At 46.5% G+C, this 17,240-nt stretch overlaps 1 protein-coding gene across 2 annotated transcripts in view; it reads left to right on the forward strand.

The window, feature by feature from the left end:
- Positions 1-17,240, forward strand: part of DIS3L2 (DIS3 like 3'-5' exoribonuclease 2) — a 187,540-nt gene that overhangs the window by 119,806 nt on the left and 50,494 nt on the right. For both annotated transcript variants that reach the window (XM_035334655.1, XM_035334656.1), the window contains 2 exons: positions 62-169; positions 5,219-5,452. In XM_035334655.1, coding sequence (XP_035190546.1) covers positions 62-169; positions 5,219-5,452 — 342 coding nt within the window. The remainder of the gene's footprint in view (positions 1-61; positions 170-5,218; positions 5,453-17,240) is intronic.

Below are 17,240 nucleotides of genomic sequence, written 5' to 3' on the forward strand. Positions count from 1 at the left end.
TTGGCCACAGGCAGGTTGCTGATAAAAACCTACAGCTCACCAAGGCTCTCCTCTCTTCCAGGTGATCCCGATGCTTCCCAAGCTGCTCTGTGAGGAGTTGTGCAGTCTCAATCCCATGCAAGACAGGCTGACGTTCTCTGTGATGTGGAAGGTGACTCCAGAAGGCAAGGTAACTCCCAGCAGGCAGTCACCCTGTGCTAAGCAGCCCTGCCTCAGTGCTCAGACCCTGCCATTGCCAACGGAGGGGTAAAAATGCCATTCCGTAACAGCTGGCTGGAGAGCAAAGAACGTGGTGGTGAACAGTAAGAGAGTGTGTAGGACTGTGTCTTGTCTTACCGATGGCTGGAATAATCTCACAAAATGGTGGGGAAAGGAAGGATATTTGTAGGAATGTAGAAATGGAGGATTTCCAGTCACTTGCTGGGGGACACCCATGCATTTAATGTCTTAATTCCAGCAGCAATTCACAGCTAATGGCTTGGGACAAGATATTTCTCCCTGACTCCAACCCTGCATTGTGCTCATGGGCAGTTGTGCAGTGCAGTGGATGTGGCCTCCCTGGTAAACAGACTGTTTCATTCTTCAGTGCTGCAAAAAAACATCGATCCATGTAAAGAGTGATAGCTCTTCAGCCAAGGCACAGCTCCATCCTCTGCATACTTCAGCCTCCATGCCTACACAAACATTGTGTTATTCCCAGGGACCAGTTGTGATGTCTGTCGGTGCAGCAAGCTGGCTTCAGCTGCCTGCTGCTCTCCCCAGGCCTTGATTGCTCTCCCTGTTCCTCTCCTACGCTCCTAGTAGCAATTCCGGCAATCTCCTCTTTGGTGATCATTGGGTCCCCCCCGTAATCTAAGAGGGCTAAAGCCTGCCTGTCCCAGAGGACTCTGGCAAATAGCCTATGCCAAGGACACTTTTTGTACTCAGAATTATTTTATTACCAGTGCTGTGTTGACGCACAACTTTCTCTGAGAAGTATTTCTTGTGCCAATTTGGTAATTTCTCACAAAATTTCCTTCATTTCCTTATTATTGTCCATGCTGCCCTAAAGGATGCTGAGGCTTGGTTTGTGCTTTAACAACATCTAGTTGCAGTCCTATATCTGTATTTTTCCAGCTAGTCCCTGCTCTGGCACCGAGGTGGGTTTTATTTTTTCACTGTGAAAAACATCCCATTTCCTGGAGCAACAGCGTGCTTACTCGTGGGACCTACTGATTGTAGCTACGTGGTGGGCCTTTTATTGACTCTGAACAATCTTTGAACAGTTAATAGCCAACTCTTAATTAAAATAAGCTTTTAATTAAATCTTATCTCTCATTCCCTGCAATATACCCGTTGTTTGCTTTTCAAGCAGCGTTCAGACTGACCCTGTCTGGCCAGCGAGGAGGCAGAGGAACCGCAGCACCGACCTTGTGCCTGCTCAGGGCGCTGATCCCTGCAGGAGCAGGGATATCTCTGGGACATCCCCACGCTGCCCCGCGGGAAGCAGGCTGCCTGCGGGCATCGCAGCAAACAGGTTTCTCCTGGGAGGCCTTTGGGGATGGCAGTCCTGGCTGGGGTCACTTGATTTCAATATCAGGTGAAGCCTGGAGAAAAATTCACTCCTAAGAGGAAACAAGGCCGCGGGGTTTTTGCCCAGCAGGGCATTCTTGTCAGTGCTTATCTCTGAGCTGGGACAGAGCGTCTTCTGCATCTTCAGGTGTTACCATAGCCCGATCCCAGCACAAACAGCATCACGTGCTGTCCAGCTCTGCTGGGTGAAAGGAGGTGAGTCAAAGACCCCCGCCTGGCCTCTCTGAACCCCAGCCGGTGGCGGAGATCGGCAAGAGCCCTGACGTGGAGGACCAGAGCCCGACAGCACTGTTAGAGGCGAGTGCCGCCACAAGCTCCTGCTGTTACTGCTCCAAAGCAGATCTGTCTGCAGCTAATGCCTTGCTCAAGGAAAAGCCACAGAGATTCCTCACTTGACTGCAATTGTTGAAGAGTTGTTGGGGTTTTTATTTCTTGTTTCTTTCAGAAAAATAATGCCAGGCTCAGCCCTCCTGGGAGACAGGCACTTTCTTGGTTTTGTTGCTTTTGCATTCTGGAGTTTTTAATCTAGTTTTCCACCAGCATAACAAAATGTTGCCTGAGCAGTGCTGCACGGACTCCGGTGGGATATGGTGACATGATGTCTCTGAGATGACTTGCCCAGGGCAGAGGCGTTAACCATGTTGTTGCATCTGTACTGTTCTCCAGAAACAGAGCAGGGCGTTTATAGGAACAACGCAGCACGTTCTCGTTCAGATGCAGTCAACAGAAAGATATTTGAAAACAAACGATGCAACTCTTTGTTATTGCTTGGTGGCGTTTGAAGCACAGCCCTGCTGGTCCCTTCTACCAGAGAGGAAGAGAAATTGCCTCAGCCTGAAACAACCTAGACAGACTAACATCTTTTCCAGGCTCAGAGCTGCTGTCATCAGCCAGGACGTGCTACACTCACCCCCCTGAAATGCTGCTCCTTTGCACTGCTCTGCCCGTCCTGTGCGGCTTTCCCTGCAGGAGCACAGCCTGCCCGTTCTTCTGGTTGGGTTTCCAAACCAGGGACGCGAGGCTGTGGTTACCCTGAGGCTGCTTGGATGGCCGCTGAAGGCAGAAACGGAGGGTGTTTCCAGGAGGCACTTGGATGTTGGGTAGAGTGAAGTGAGCCTGCTACAGCAGGGCTCAGCCTGGCAGCTCTGCTCACTGCACGCAGGAATTACTGGACGGCGCAGGGCAGGATGCATCCAAAACTCCATTCCTTGCCTGTGAGAGGCATGTGTAATGCGTCCAGGCAGCCTTGGTGAGAAGTGGTTTATTGGGCACGTTAATGAGAGTCCTCCCATAGGGTTGTCTCTGTCTAATTTACACCTGTGAGAGCCATTGCAGGAATGGAGATTGTGTCACGCTGTCTGGTTGCCTTTGAGGGACCAAGAACAGAAAAAGGAGTTGAGGAGACAGAGAAGTGAAGGAATTTTAATGTCTGCTAGTACTGGGCTGCTTGTCCTGACGCTTTGCCCTGAGTGTAGCCTGCCTGAGATTTGACATTTTAGTTCTATTCCTGGGGCCCAACTCGCTGCATCTCTCATCTTACAAGGAAGTGAGTGGAGCTCTGAAATATTTGGCCTCTTCTGAGCAAGCAGAAAAATAAGATTTTGTTGAAAGCTTCAAGTTCAGACAGCAAAGTGGAAATCCGGTCTGTTGCCTCCTGCGAAGGACAGAACATGCTCTTGGAAACCAGTGGCAGAAAGCACCGTGTAGCCTCAGACCTGGCTGTCGGTGCTAGCCCAGGGACTGGAGAAAGTGCTTGTCCTCAGAATTACCCTCTGGTCTGTGCCCAGTCCTTTCAACCACACACGTGTGGGATGGAATTGACTCACCTGCATTATAAAACGAAATGAGAGTGCTTTCCAAATGTAAAATGCTTAGTTTGGGAGCATAAAATAGTGAGAGCTAGGATTGATAGTGACCTTTGATGCAGAAGTTAACAGCTGGAGTTGGAGGAACTGCCTATTACAGTTGGAGGGTATATGGTACTCAGCTCAAGTCAAGGCTGCTCAGCCTTGCTCAAGGAAGAACAGCACCTTTTTGGCACCTGAGCACCATCCATGCCTTGCTAAAATCTGAATTACCTGTTTTAAACCAGCTAATAGTTTTGGAAGCCAGCCTTTTAAAGAGCAGCACAACCTCTTCCACATCAGAGGTCTTGCTTAGTACCAGTTTTTTTGGGTCCAGCAGATGTCATGAGATGTCGCTGACCTGGATGTGGATCCCGTACCACGACAAGAAGCTGAACCACATTTAACAGGGTGCAGCAGAGCACAGGGCAGGTGCTGCCAGCAATCCTACATCATCTCTTTGCCCACCTTTGTGCCTTTTTCTTCCCTTTTCTCCTTGTGTGTAGGTAGGGGGGCACACAATAACTATGAGCCGAGAGTCTGAACACTTTATATTGCAAGCCATCCCGTGCTACATCCTATCTATTAGGACACTTTCTAATTGAAAATGAGCTTAAATAACATGGAATGTGTAATTTGCAGAGGTCTGAGCTGCTGAGTTGTACTGTACTGGTGTTGTGGGGCACAGGGGAGGGAGACAGCAAAGGTATGCTGGGGTTCAATCCTTTCCTTTTAGGAAGAGGATTTGCCTTTCTGAAGCAATATCCTTGACGAGCCTGTCTTAGAGATGGCTGTTCTCCACAGACACTGTCACTTGCAGGCTTTACCTCGTCCCTGATGAAGGTGGCACTTGTAACTAAGGTAGAATTACAATTCTCCATTCTCTGAGCACTTGTGCTTTGGAGGGTTTATCACAGGCTGCATCCCTCTCCAGAGCCCTCATGCCAGTGCTCTTCACTTTTCTGAAGAGCCTTCTGCCCCTTGCGTTTGCTCACTGGCTAGATGAGCTGTTGGTCTCTTATATATCTCCCCTGAAATACATTGAATCCTTTCTGCTTTAAGGAATAATTTAGAATTGCTACTTCTACATCAATATTCTGTTACGGAGTCTAAAATGGGAATAGCTTCTGATTTAATTAATAATTCCGTGGGAGATTTATCCATGATTTTCCTGTAGATTCCAAAGTAATTTGGGAGCTCAGAATGCTTTCTGGCTTGAGTTGGGGCTTTACACTGTAGGCTTGATTGGAGAATGAGGGGTCAGTGATGAGCCATTTCTCCTCCAGTCCCATCTAAATCCTTCTCAGGCATTTTCACAAGTGCTAGGCAGACATCGGGGTCTCTGCAGCTTTCTCCCTGGTATGCTCCAAACAGGACAGCACCACAAGACTTCAGTTAAGAGGTGGATTGCAATCTGCTGTGTTTTAGATACAAGATCCTTCTTTGCATGTGCATGTCTCTGTCTGTTGCCACTCCTGCACCTTATTAAGCTCTGAGTCAGCTGACTGACTTCAGCTCCCAGATGGGCTGTAGTTCTTAGGAGCTTTATAAAAGGGGGAAGTCAGGTAGAGGAGGGAGAATGAAGCAGTTTCCTATTTGAAGGAAAGACTTTGTTGTGCCTGTGCTCCTTACTAGACACTAGAGAATCTATGTGGGCAAAAGGTCTTTTGGTGGCCTCAGTCTGAGACGACAGTCAGTGTTGAGGTTTATTGTCGTTCTTTACAATATTTTTACAACCTCCCAAGCTTTCGTGATCTAGAAGAGTGAGTCCTCAGATCTCTCTCTGCTTTCGTGTTTTGCAGATCCTTGATGAATGGTTTGGGCGGACAGTCATCTGCTCCTGCGTGAAGCTCAGCTACGACCACGCACAGAGTATGATTGAAAACCCTGGGAAGGTCTTCTCACCTGAAGAGCTACCCCCTGTCTCCCCTCAGCACTCAGTAGCCGAGGTCCAGCACTCTGTGCTCAATCTGCATCGGATCGCCCAGCACCTCCGCAAACAGCGCTTCATTGACGGTGCTCTGCGCCTCGACCAGGTGAGTAAATCCAGCATCTTTAAGGGGCTCCAGCCCACTGCAGCCCTTTCCTATTGTACTCCCTTAGGATTTCCCAATCAATCTAAAAACTCCAAGGGGAAAGTCAGGCTGGAATAGAAAGGCAGGTTTGCGTGCCAATGTCATCTTAAAAATGGCATCAAATTATGTACCAAAAGCACTAAGTAGAATCTATAGAAAAGTAATCTGTTTTTTTAAGGAGTGGTCCATATTCCAACATTGTCCAAAATCCCAAAACTGTAGTAAACTGGGTAAGTAATTTATACAATGAAATAAACCATGACAGTGTAATTCATCATCATGCATTCCAGATATCCTTAACACACATTACACTGCAAAGGGCTTATCCTCCATATTCATTCTTGTGCCTGCAATACTCATGTTTTCCACCACTTTCATAGGAGTCCTCTGGGCAGGGAAAATGACTAAAATGTAATCTAAGCTAATATTTGTAAGTGGGTGTGTTTAAGGAAGAAATGTGAGTGAGGAGGTTTTCTGTCTGGGGCAATTTAAATAACCTAGTATCAGTTGTTGTCTGTGTCATTTCTACTTAATAAGTAGACCCAGATATTTTAGATTACTGCAGCAAAACTACTTTTGCATTTGAGATTCAGCTGCTCTGAGATGGCTTCTGACAGGTTTTGTGGATAGCAGGTTCTGGTAATTTATAGAACCCAGTGGCCTTCCCGACCAGGAGACTGTTTGATAGAGGAAGCTCTATTGTTTCGTATTGCAAAACGAGCATGAGTCAACATAATCATATTGCTGAGAAAGGAGCTAGCGTACCGAGATGTATAAACAGGACTATTGTATGGAAGAGGTATGTTGCAATCCTTCCATTTCGTTCTGTGCTGTAGTATTGTCTCCAGTTGCAGGAAAACATGGTCTGATTGTACAGGGGGAGCAACCAGTGTCTGTAAGCGGTGACCTTCCTTGGCAGAGCACGTGGCTTAGTCTGGTGAAGCTGTTTTGAAGAGAAGGCAACGTGATGTCCCCCATGTCTAAGACAGGCAGAATGAAACTTGATTTTCGGTAGAGGAAGTTGTGTTTATCCTTTAGGTTAAATGTTCTGGTATAGGAATTGTGGTGCCTGAGGCTATCTTGCCTGAATCTTTTGAAGGACTTAAAGGACTGGCTAGGCATATATAAATAAGCGTGAAGCCAAGGGCTTTTGCTCAAGGTCCCCTCTTCTTGTTTGCTCTTTCCCTCTCATAGGAAACGGTCCATTCTTAAATCAGATTCAAGTAATTTTTGGAAATCAGACTCCCACTTTGAACTCCTACAGAATTTGCTTAACCTTCTTTTGGAACAAGGCTTCCCTCATTAATGGTTATCACACAGTGGTTAATAAGCTGGGCTTTTGTTTCCAAGCTCAAGAGAAACCAAGCCTAGAGAAACTTTAAAACAAACAAAATCACCAGCCTTTGCACTTCACATTGATGAACTAACGGGGAAGCCTTGGTGATGCCTGCGCTGGAACAACAACCCATGGTGACTGGAAGCTGTGCTCCAGAAAGGTCAACCTCTGGTTGAGGTACCAAGTCACACTTGCAGTGTTGTGCTTAATGGACACTGTATGTGCCTGAGTTTAGTACCTGTTATCAAAATAACCTCAGGGAGAATATTTTTTAAACACTTGTGACATTTTAAATGGTAGGATTTGGCCAGGGAAGCCTCTTGTTCCAGTAATATCCTGTAAAAGATCAATGGTGGTTTGTTTTGCTCTGTGCTGTTGCAGAGGGGCTGTTAAGGATATGATACTGGAGCATCATTGGTGAGATCTGGATTAAAAGCCACCTCTAAGGGCACCACAAGGGGCTGCTTCCTAGTCAGCCTGGTTCATAGCCAAATGATAAACTGGATTGAATTTCTCAAGTGGCATTTCATGCTGTGTGGAATCTGTCTCCCCTGGCAGAAGTGTCAGAGTGAAAGCAATGGTCGTTGAGAAGGAAGTGTGTTTTAGTTCAAGGGACACTTTCACCGTACTTATTCTTTTGAAGTACTGCCTTAAGAGTTGCATTTTGATGAACTACAGCCTCCCCAAGGCACGGAGAAAGCCGTTACTAGAAGGCCTGAATGCAAACAGTATTTGAGGGGGGTGTGTGTGTGGACATGTCCAGCGTATATGGCAGGACAAAGCAGTCTGCAGCTTTTAATAGAACGAGATTAGTCCCTCTGCCTTTGTTCCCCCACTTCCTTGAGTTCCCATGGATGCAGTTCTGCACTGGGTCTGACTTCCAGCCCCAGGCGGGCAAGCAAGGGTGGGCCCGAATGGGAAACACACCTTTCTAATCACTGGACCTCTCGCTGATTTCCTGTTGAGTAATGCACATCCTGAACAATGGAAGACAAACTCCAGCAGGAAGCCAGGGGCAATGAATTATCAGACTCCAAATAAATATGTGAGTGAAGGAAATGGTCATCCCACTGTACTAAGGGAGGGGGTAGCTGGGCATGGATGATTCCCGTGCTTTTTTTTCCAAGGGATATGAGCCCTTTTCCTATATATTGCGTTATGTTTGAGTTCTACCTCAGGGTCACTTCGATTGAATGGTGATGAGGGTTTTTTCTGACTTCCACCCTGCCATTTTTCAGTGTGACGTGCTCTTGTGCTTCCTGTTAGTATTAAGAAAATCGTTAGGGGAAGAATCTCCCTTCCTGCTTTGCCACTGGCCATGGTGGCTTTGGGCTGGTGCTCTCCCTGCCTGCCTCAGTTTCCCCTTTGGAGTGGTATTTATCTCCCCCGTAGCATCCATATAATTTAGGATTGATTCCCAAAAACTAAGGACATCTCTCTTTTGAAGCCATTCATGGGCATACTTTTATAACAGCAGAAATCCTGGTTGGCCAGGGAACCCCTTGCACCCGATAGGGCTCTGGTAAGACGCAGCAGGGTCAGCCTGGATGTGTTGTGGTGAGGGGAAGGTTTCCTGCCTGAATATTGCTGCTGAATTTTTATGACTTAGTGTGAGAGCAGAGTTTGCTTGCCCACGGTTTTCTTTTTAGCGGTAATTTTAGAAGCAGGAATCTCTAGCTCAACTGTTGAAGAATACTTGTTTGGAAAATTTGGGAATAGCATATCTGGGTCACACAGAAAACCCTGAGACAAATTACAGAGGTACTGCATGCTCGTGAAAGCTAAGGGTTTGTGGATTCAGTATCACTATATATGTGTGTCTCTTTAGGGCTGTGAAATTTTTGAACTCCTGCCCCAGTTTGGTGGCGACCTACATACCTGCTCCTCTTTTTCCCCCATTTCCTTCCATGCTTTTGCAGAGGTTTGTAGGAAGGGAATCCTGCTCTGCTGGACCTTGAGTCTGAGGACCTTCTTTGTTCCGATAGCCCTCTTCTGGGGCTTTTTCCCTAGAATATGGTTTCCTGTGCTGCCTTCCAGCTTCCTAGCTCCAGAAGGCTGCTGAGCACTAAGTTTTAAAGGTTTAAAGTCTCTGTACCTTCAGCTGCTAAGGAGCTTACGAAACTTTGTCCACACAGGCAGAGATTAATGTATTTCTTTTCCTTCTTATTTGGACCTGCAGCTTTGAGATGTAAAGGCAAGAGGTGCCTTGTGCTGTGAGGAAAAACTGGTCAGATATTTACACTGTTGTCTGCTCCCTGTCTCCCTCCGGCTCCAGACCCTGAAATGCCACCCTGCTGCTGTCCTTGCAGCCCTTGGTGTACCCACGTTATAACCGGAGTGGGGATCTGACCTGGTTTGAAAACCCAAGTGAGCACTCCCCACAGCTTTACTTTTTTTTCCTGGCCATGTTACTTTGAAGCTGGCTCGCTTCCCCAGACCACAGCTTTTACAAACACTAGCCAGAGATCAGATAGAAGCTTGCTTTTAAAGAACCATCAAGTTTGCAGAAAAGCTCCTTAGCTCGAGGAGCTTGCGTAGAGGAGACCTGCTGATAAATGGTTCTCTTTTTCGGCCTCAGCAGTTTATAAATGAATCACGAGGACAGATGCCTACAAAGAGACATGTTAAAAAGGATTTCAGTGTGTATTTAAAATGAGAATAGTCCCTCTATTAGTCGGGATGCTGATCTGTCTCTATGACAACTGGGTGAGTTGCATGGTGGATTTGGTTGTGCCCGTGATTCTCCCTTTGCCAGTGCACTTACACCTGCTTGCCCAAAATACTGGCTTGGGCCAAAGTTCATTGAGAAAACAACCCCAAGTGCATTCACATTTATCAGTGGCCTCAAGTTGTTTGCTAGAATAGAATCGTAGTATCCTTGTTTGCTGCACAACAGGTGTTCAGCTTTGTGGGTGAATGCAAAAAAAAAAAAAAAAAAAGAAAAAAGGATAAAGATGGCAACGATGATACTGTTCTGCAAATGTAAGGGCTGAGCTGCCAGTGAAGTGGTCTCACTTCTGCTTGCTCTCAGTCTGTGTGCTGTGCCATCTCGTCATGCTTTTCCCTGTGGGTTTCTTACCGTTTTGAATAACTTAAAGGTTAGTAGGAATTGTTCTGGTGTACCTCTGCGTGTGCCGGAGACCTTGCCTGTGGTCCTATCCAGTGGTCGCTGCGAATCAGGTAATAAGTGGTCTTTGAGAATAGCTGTGTTTAATTAAAATTGGTGGGACTCCTGAAGTAATAGAGTATTGCTGCTGCAGGAAGCAGAAAAACAAGCATAAACCCCCCAAATGCAAGAACGTGTGCTAGCAGCAGGCCAGCTGCAAAATGCTCTGTCATCTGTCACACGAGCTCTCAGAACAGACGTTACGCACTTGATGCCAACAGTTCTGAGAAGTTGGCTCAAACCATCCACACGTAGAAAGTAAAAAGGAAGAGGTACGTTGTATGTGCAGGATGTGACATTGTATGTTGGGAAGTTTTGTGTTTAGTTGTGGCTAATGGGATAGGACAGAAACACATTTTTAGACAGTAGCTCCTGCTAATGCTGTTTGATTGGAAATCTCAGGAGTCAGAGATTAATTACTACCACCATTAAAATTTTCCAATAAGAATGACTGCTGGAAATAATTATGGGAAATTGTTTATGTCATATATCCTGCCTCGTATCTGTTTGATAAGCATACAGATCTTCACTTCGTTGTGATATATGGAAGTAGTAAATGCTTCTACCCCACTTAAGCAGCCATGGTGCTCTAAATTCGGTATATCCGTGTATCAGTGGGAGGCACTTTGGGTTGGAACTGATGTTTAGTTCCAGTGGGAACGCTGGACAATGGGACAGCAAAGGGCTCTAATGCTGTGTGGACCTCAGTTAACTGAATGCACCCGTGTTTTCCCTAATAGTGTCATCTGAATCATGTGTTAAAACGGACTGGGGCAGGAAGGCCATCCTGGCTAGAGCACTCCCCGATGTGATGCTGAGTTTCTCCAGCCACGGCTGCTGCGCGTACCTTCCTGCACGCTCCCAGCACACACACCTTTTTGCAGAGGAGGAAATGTTTTTGTTCAGCAACTGCCTCCTGGTTGTCCTTGTGTCTTTGTTGGTAAAGAGGCTGCTACAGCAACAGTGCACAGGGCAGGATGAGCTGTACCTACAGTGCTGCAAGATAAATGGAAATGCGGACTGACAAGGAGCTTTCACTATTCACTTCCTATCACAATTCCACCATTGTCTGCTGCTTTTCTTTGATGTCTGGCTAAAGAGACGTCGCTGATGCACAGAATGGGGACAGCAGGTGCTACACGATCATTACGGACAGTTGCTTAGTCTGTGTGATACATTAGGCAGCTGGGGAGATGTTAGATATATTTGGAGGTTAATTTCCTTTGGGGATTTTAAGTCTTTTGCATAGCCCCAGTTAATACACCAAAACGAGCATCTAAGGCCACAGCTATCTTCTGGGCGATCCTGCTCTTCTCTGCAGGAGTAACCAAAATGCATTTGCAAAGGTGCATTAGTGAGGTAGGAATGTTTTTCAAACGGTCTTTCCTCCAATACCAGAGGGGATCGTGGGGCTTTGCAGGCCAAGATGAAATGCCATCGTTGTCGTCAGGAACAGCGAGTGGCTCAGGTCGGGCGATTTGTGCACACACTGAGGAGACAGGCAGGAGGGAGGCATTGTGGGATCGTGTTAGGGAGCTGGGTCTGCGTTGGCTGAGCATCTTCCTGCTTGCATGGAGATGGTTGGGGTGCCAGGAGGTTTTAAGATATTTTGATTCAATCAGGATTTTGAGTAGAAAGTCATCAGAATCTAATTGTGGTGGGTCTCTTGCCCTGGGATTTTAATGAAGGCCTCCCCAGGGGTGTGAGTAGGATTGATGTCCTTGCACATATCCTGCCGTTCCCTGATCGTTCTTTTAGGGCTGAGCAGCTGTGTCGCAGCAGGAGCAGGTGGTGAAGTGGTTGAGCTGGCTGCGGCAGGAGCGGGGAGCTGAGCGCTGGAGCGCAGGGCTCGGCTGTAGAGCGTTGTGCTGGGAGCCACCGCAGCCAGATGCCTGAGCAAGTACGTTTGGGAAGGAGCTCCCCACACAGTGGTGCTCTGGCGTTGATTTACCATCCGTAATGCAAGAGTGAGTTGTGACTTTCTGTATTCTTGCTAGAGTATTTCAGCTGCTAGCTTCAGATATGCAAATTCTATATTCATGTACAAGTGATTTTCTCATAAACAAACACAGCTTAACCCATTAGTTTTATTAAATCCACAATATACCTGAAAGCTCGGAAGCTCCTCCAAAAACAGGAGTCCTGTGCTCTAATTCTGGGATGCTATCTGTCACAGCAATAGCAGTGAGTCAGTGGCAGAGCTGGCAGCACGGCCTTTTCCTGATTCCCAGGCTAAATCCGGTGCCTCAGGCCAGAACCGATCATTCTCATCCTCTCATGTTTATTACCGACAGTTTATTTCTATTAAATAAGAAAAGTTGTTTTGGTTTGTTTCTTTCTGTTGCTGGCACTGTTAAGGTCAGTCCTTCATCCTAGTTCCCCAGCAGGTACTTCTCAGTCGAGAGCAGGGCAAAAAGCCACATCAGTGTGAAGGTGATAGCTGTGGCCAGCGCTTCACTGCAACCTAAATGTGAGCAGCAGTCTCTCAAGTGGTCTCACTCTCCCCACTCCTTTCAGTTCTTGAGCTGGTGCAGAGCTTGCCTACGTGTGTCAGCTGGCGTCCCGCTGTCCCGTGGAGGTCTGTTGTGCTTAAACAGGGCAGAGCTGCAGTGGGCACCACTTCATCACACTTTGCAATTTGCTTGGCTTCTTCCGTCAGGTGAATCCAGTTGCTGCTAAGCTACGAAAAGGGGATGAGCTGGCAGTCATCACATGCTACTTGTTGCCGAGGCTGAAAGTATTCACACGAGAAGTAGACACCTCTTGGTTTCCTGGACTAGCCAGCATAGGAGGGTCTTGCCCACGCTTGTGCGATAGGCAGCCTGGGGTTGCTCGCTCACAGGGACCCCGGGTAGCACCCAGTGTCTCTAGGGGATCAAGGGGGCATCTGTGGCAGGTGCTATCTTCGTGTGAAGGAATGTGTCTCAAAAGTGAAGCTGTTAGCTAGGGTGAACAGAGAATTCAGTGCTTCACCTACCTGAGCAGATCTCTTAGGTATTTTTGAAGTTGGTAGGAAGTTTCTTTCACTGATTATATTCAAAAGGGAAGGAAGAAGGATGGAGAAACTGGTTCTCAATGAAGTAAAACCAAACTCGGTTCTTCAGTATCTCCGACAGCAAGATAGATAACACAAAACCCAGGAAAATGTGTTTGTGTAGAGGTGCACGTGGGCTGAGTGTAGGAACAAAGTTCTGATTTTGCCTTTTCTATTGAGGAAGCAATCTTTGCTCCCAGAGCGTCCTCCTGCCTTCCAGTTGGAGTTTTTCCTACCAGCGATGAGCAGACGTCATCAGAAAGTCTTCCGTTGTTTCAGTTTCCATTTATCACATATTTGAACAGAGACTTGACAAGGGTTTTTTTCCCAGGTATTAATTATTGCTGACGGCGTGGCTAATCCATCATTCTCTTTAGATGGAGTCAGTGCATGTTGAGTGATGTAACTTCAAATGTGATCAGTCTGCCGTAGGTGAAGATGCAGCAGCTCCTTGTCAGAGCCAGTTCTGTTTCACCTAACAGCAAATGGAAGAAAGGCTGATTGTATAATGACACAGGACAACATTGGGAATGAGATGAAAGGTTCAGACATTACAGATCTGTGATTCCTCATTTCAATTCCAAAGTGAGAGCAGGGGTGGGGTGGGGGGATTCTTGCTTTCCATGACCACAGCTCATTTTATCAAGTGTCTCTGGGCATGGTCACTCCTAAATCCTGGGACACTCTATCTTTTCTTATCTGTTACATACGGATGCTGAAGTACAAAGAAGCTCAGAGAACACCTGTGGCTTCCAGAGGCCTCTGAAATGAGACTGCCAGGGTCGTAACCAAGATCCCAGCAGCTGAGCTGAGAATGGAGCCCATTTTGCCTATTTTGAAGAAGCCAGCGCCTGCTCAAGCCCATTTTGGGGTTTATCTTCGGGTTTATCAACATTCCAAGTCCAAGCCCATGTCTCCTGCAATGATATGCCTTGCTAAAGTTTGCAGTGATTCACTGGGAGTGCATTTTGTTGAGCAACCTGTTGCTTTCGCTTTGAAAGCAAATGACTGTGACTCTGTCTTTAGTAGTCTAGATCATTTATCTTGCACTTCTCCCCATCTTCATGCAGTAATAAGGAAGTTCTTCTAGCATGTGAGCACAATTCAGTGGAGATTTCCCCTGAATACGTAATTGCGTAAAATGGGACCATGAGGCATGACATCTCAGATAAGGCTGCTGGTCCGCATTGCGCTTTGTTTTCGGGATTTGTCAATACTTGGGATTTCGTACAGACCTCCTGCCTGCCTGTGCTCCTCTGTGCGGTGCTGCTTTTGGCTGTAAATGAGGCAGTGCTCTGCTGTCTCGCTGCCTTCTCCCATCTCGAGACACAGCTTCTGATTCCTCCCCAAAGATCCGCCTTCACAAGTTGTTGCATTGCCCATGCCTGAAAAATGGACGGTGATATTAAACTCTGCTCCCTGAAGGCAATGCCTTCTCCAGTTTGGATTTGGGCTGGTAGGAGATGTGCTGCCAGTTAATTACCAGCTGAGTCGGTTGCAGTCCGTTTCCCGTCTGAGACAGGCTACTGTTAAACTGATGGTCACTTGAAAATGAAGCAGGAGGCGGTGAGGAAGTAGTCTCGAGAGTGTGCTGAGCTAGAGTGGCTTGAGAGACTCCAGGCATCTGGAAGAAACCACCCGTGCAAAATCACAGCGAAGGGTTGTTGCGCTAATGCCTTTAACCGGACTTAAAACTTGTTCTTGTCACAGCAATACAAACTAACCAAGCAGTCACTTTTGCCTGTTTGTTTTAAAAACCAATCTAGCCGGAATGAAAACCAAATGTAATTTGTGCCTTCCTTGACAAGTGAAATAAAGTAGCTGCACCGTGGGGCTTGAGCCCTCTGATCCTGCTTCCCTTGGGGGACTGCGGAGCTGCAGCTTATTGGGTGTCTGGTGGCAGTGCTGAGATCAGCCCTCCGATTGAGACATTCTCACTCCCATGAATCAACAGGAGGTTTTGCATTAGCTTTAAGGCTGCAGTTTCACCTCAATTTCAAGGTCTCTGTTTTAATCTCAAGACTCTCCTTTCTTTCCGGAGAGAATTCCATTGATCCAGCTAGTGCTTTGCTTTTAATTAGCATGGTAGAGTAGAGGCTCACCCACAACACTAGGGAATAAAATGCTTAAATGGCTAAAAAGGGATTTAAAAAATGCAATTTATTAAATGATTTTTCTCAGTGATGTGTTTAACAGGTATAGAAGACAGAATGAACTAAACCAGGCTTTGGCATTTAGGAAAGTGAGTCATTTTTTCTGTTGCATCATGTATAAACTTTTCCCTTCTCATGTATGTATGGTTGAAATTACTTTGAGGTTTTGAATTTTCACTTCAACTCTCTGTTTTTTATTATTTTCAAACATTACTGAAAGTGATGGTTGATAGTCTTTATACTGTGCTCACATCGCCTTGCTCTTCATTTTTTTTGTCGTCGTTTTTTCTGTTTTTCTTTTTTGAAATAACCCCGTGGGAAACGTATAGGTGATTAAATGAGCTGGAGATTTAGTGGTTTCTCATCTTTAGGTAGGAGTAAGAGGTGGGTGTGTGGATGGATCCATAACACGGTGCCAAGGGGTGCTGCTGTCAAATAACCTTTACTTGGGGGACCAACCTGAGATTCTTTGTGCATCAGGGTTAGCTCTTCTCAAATTCTCAAGCATTTGTACGGGTTCCTTGAAATCAGTTTAAAGGTCATGAGCATGGTGCTGTTGCAGCCTACTGAGGCAGCAGACAGGTGAGTCTTCTCTTAAAAGAATGCAAAACAATATAAAACAATATAAAACCCCGTGGGATGAACATCTCCCTGGTGGGGGTTCTTGCTTGGGTTTGTTCAGTCCTTTTCCTGTTTGAGCTCTGAGGTTCTCCATGCAGGAGTAACACTATTGCTTAGTGCCCAAGGACTTTTAAGCATCTCTCTGGGAGCTTTCCCATCTTTTTACCAGTCATCCTGCTGCAGTTCAGGGCAGGGCTTGCCGTGGCTGCTTTTACCCAGGAAGCTGGGTAAAGTCTTGAGCAAACAATAAATACTAAGAGAGGCTGCGACCAACAAAATGATGTACCGGCTCCTTGGCATGAAGACATTCAGCAGATGGAGGTGTTAAACATGCCCTTATCTGCCCGCGTTGTAGGGAGAAACAGCCGAACTTGATGACCTTCTTTCTTTTGAATTCATGGCTACCATCTGCAGCTGAGCACTGCAGAGGGAACTTGTCTCAGTCCCCAAGCAGTTGGGCAAAGGAACATCATCAGGGCTTCAACCCACCAGGAAAATGGTTGAAGAAAAGGCAGCTCTTACAACCAAATTCTTTGAGTTAGTGTTTGTTTGTTTGTTTGTTTGTGGATTTTTGTTTGTTTTTGTTTTGCACAGCTTTGGCTCGGTACACGTGGGCCTGGTTTATCCTTGCTCTTGCTGTTTGTATCTTTCTTGGGACTGAGCACCGAGGGTCAGTATTTCATACAAAATAGCATTTGTGATAGTGATAACAGGGATGAATGAGTACAAAATACAATTCAAAGGGGGAAGGCTTGTTAAGAAGAGCTTAAACAGCCACAAAAAATGGTGCAACCACAGCTATATCACCCAACCATCTTTAATTTTTGTCTTGAAGAGCTGTGTTTGAGGAGGGCTTTTGGTGTTTGTCCAAAAGAAAAACTCATACCCTCCTCCATGGAGGTGCTACCCCACATGTTTTTACAACTAGCATACAACCCAGTCTACCTTGTCGCGTTGGAAATGTGTTGATAGAGCTTGTCAAAGGCTGCGTGGTCCTTTAGATCTATTAGAAGGATCCTTGGCGACTCTTCCTTATGCATTTCACAGCATGCTGAATGTCAGCCGCGACTGTGCGCTGGTGTCTGGAATGTGCTTTGCCAAGGGTTGAGCTGCAGCTATGGCATCCTGGAAATGTAACTCCAGAAAGGGCTTTAGGAGAGGATCCTTTCCTTTTCCTGGCAGTAGCAGGAGCTCGGCTGGCAACGGTCCTGTGCCGTGTTTGTCATTGCTTTGTCACTGCACTTTGTAGCTGCTGGGACCTGTGTAATTGGAGCGAGTCTCTTGTGGGGTTGTCTCCATGCCTTTCACCCACCTAGCTGTGCATATACAAAAGACGTGGAAGAAATTTGCCCTTGGGCCTGTTTCTCACGTGTCCCTGATTAGTCATTGCCTGGAATCTGAAATACTAAAGGCCTGCAGAAAGCTCATGAGCTCCGACA

Source organism: Oxyura jamaicensis, chromosome 9 (assembly GCF_011077185.1).
Source record: "Oxyura jamaicensis isolate SHBP4307 breed ruddy duck chromosome 9, BPBGC_Ojam_1.0, whole genome shotgun sequence".
Lineage (NCBI taxonomy): Eukaryota > Metazoa > Chordata > Aves > Anseriformes > Anatidae > Oxyura > Oxyura jamaicensis.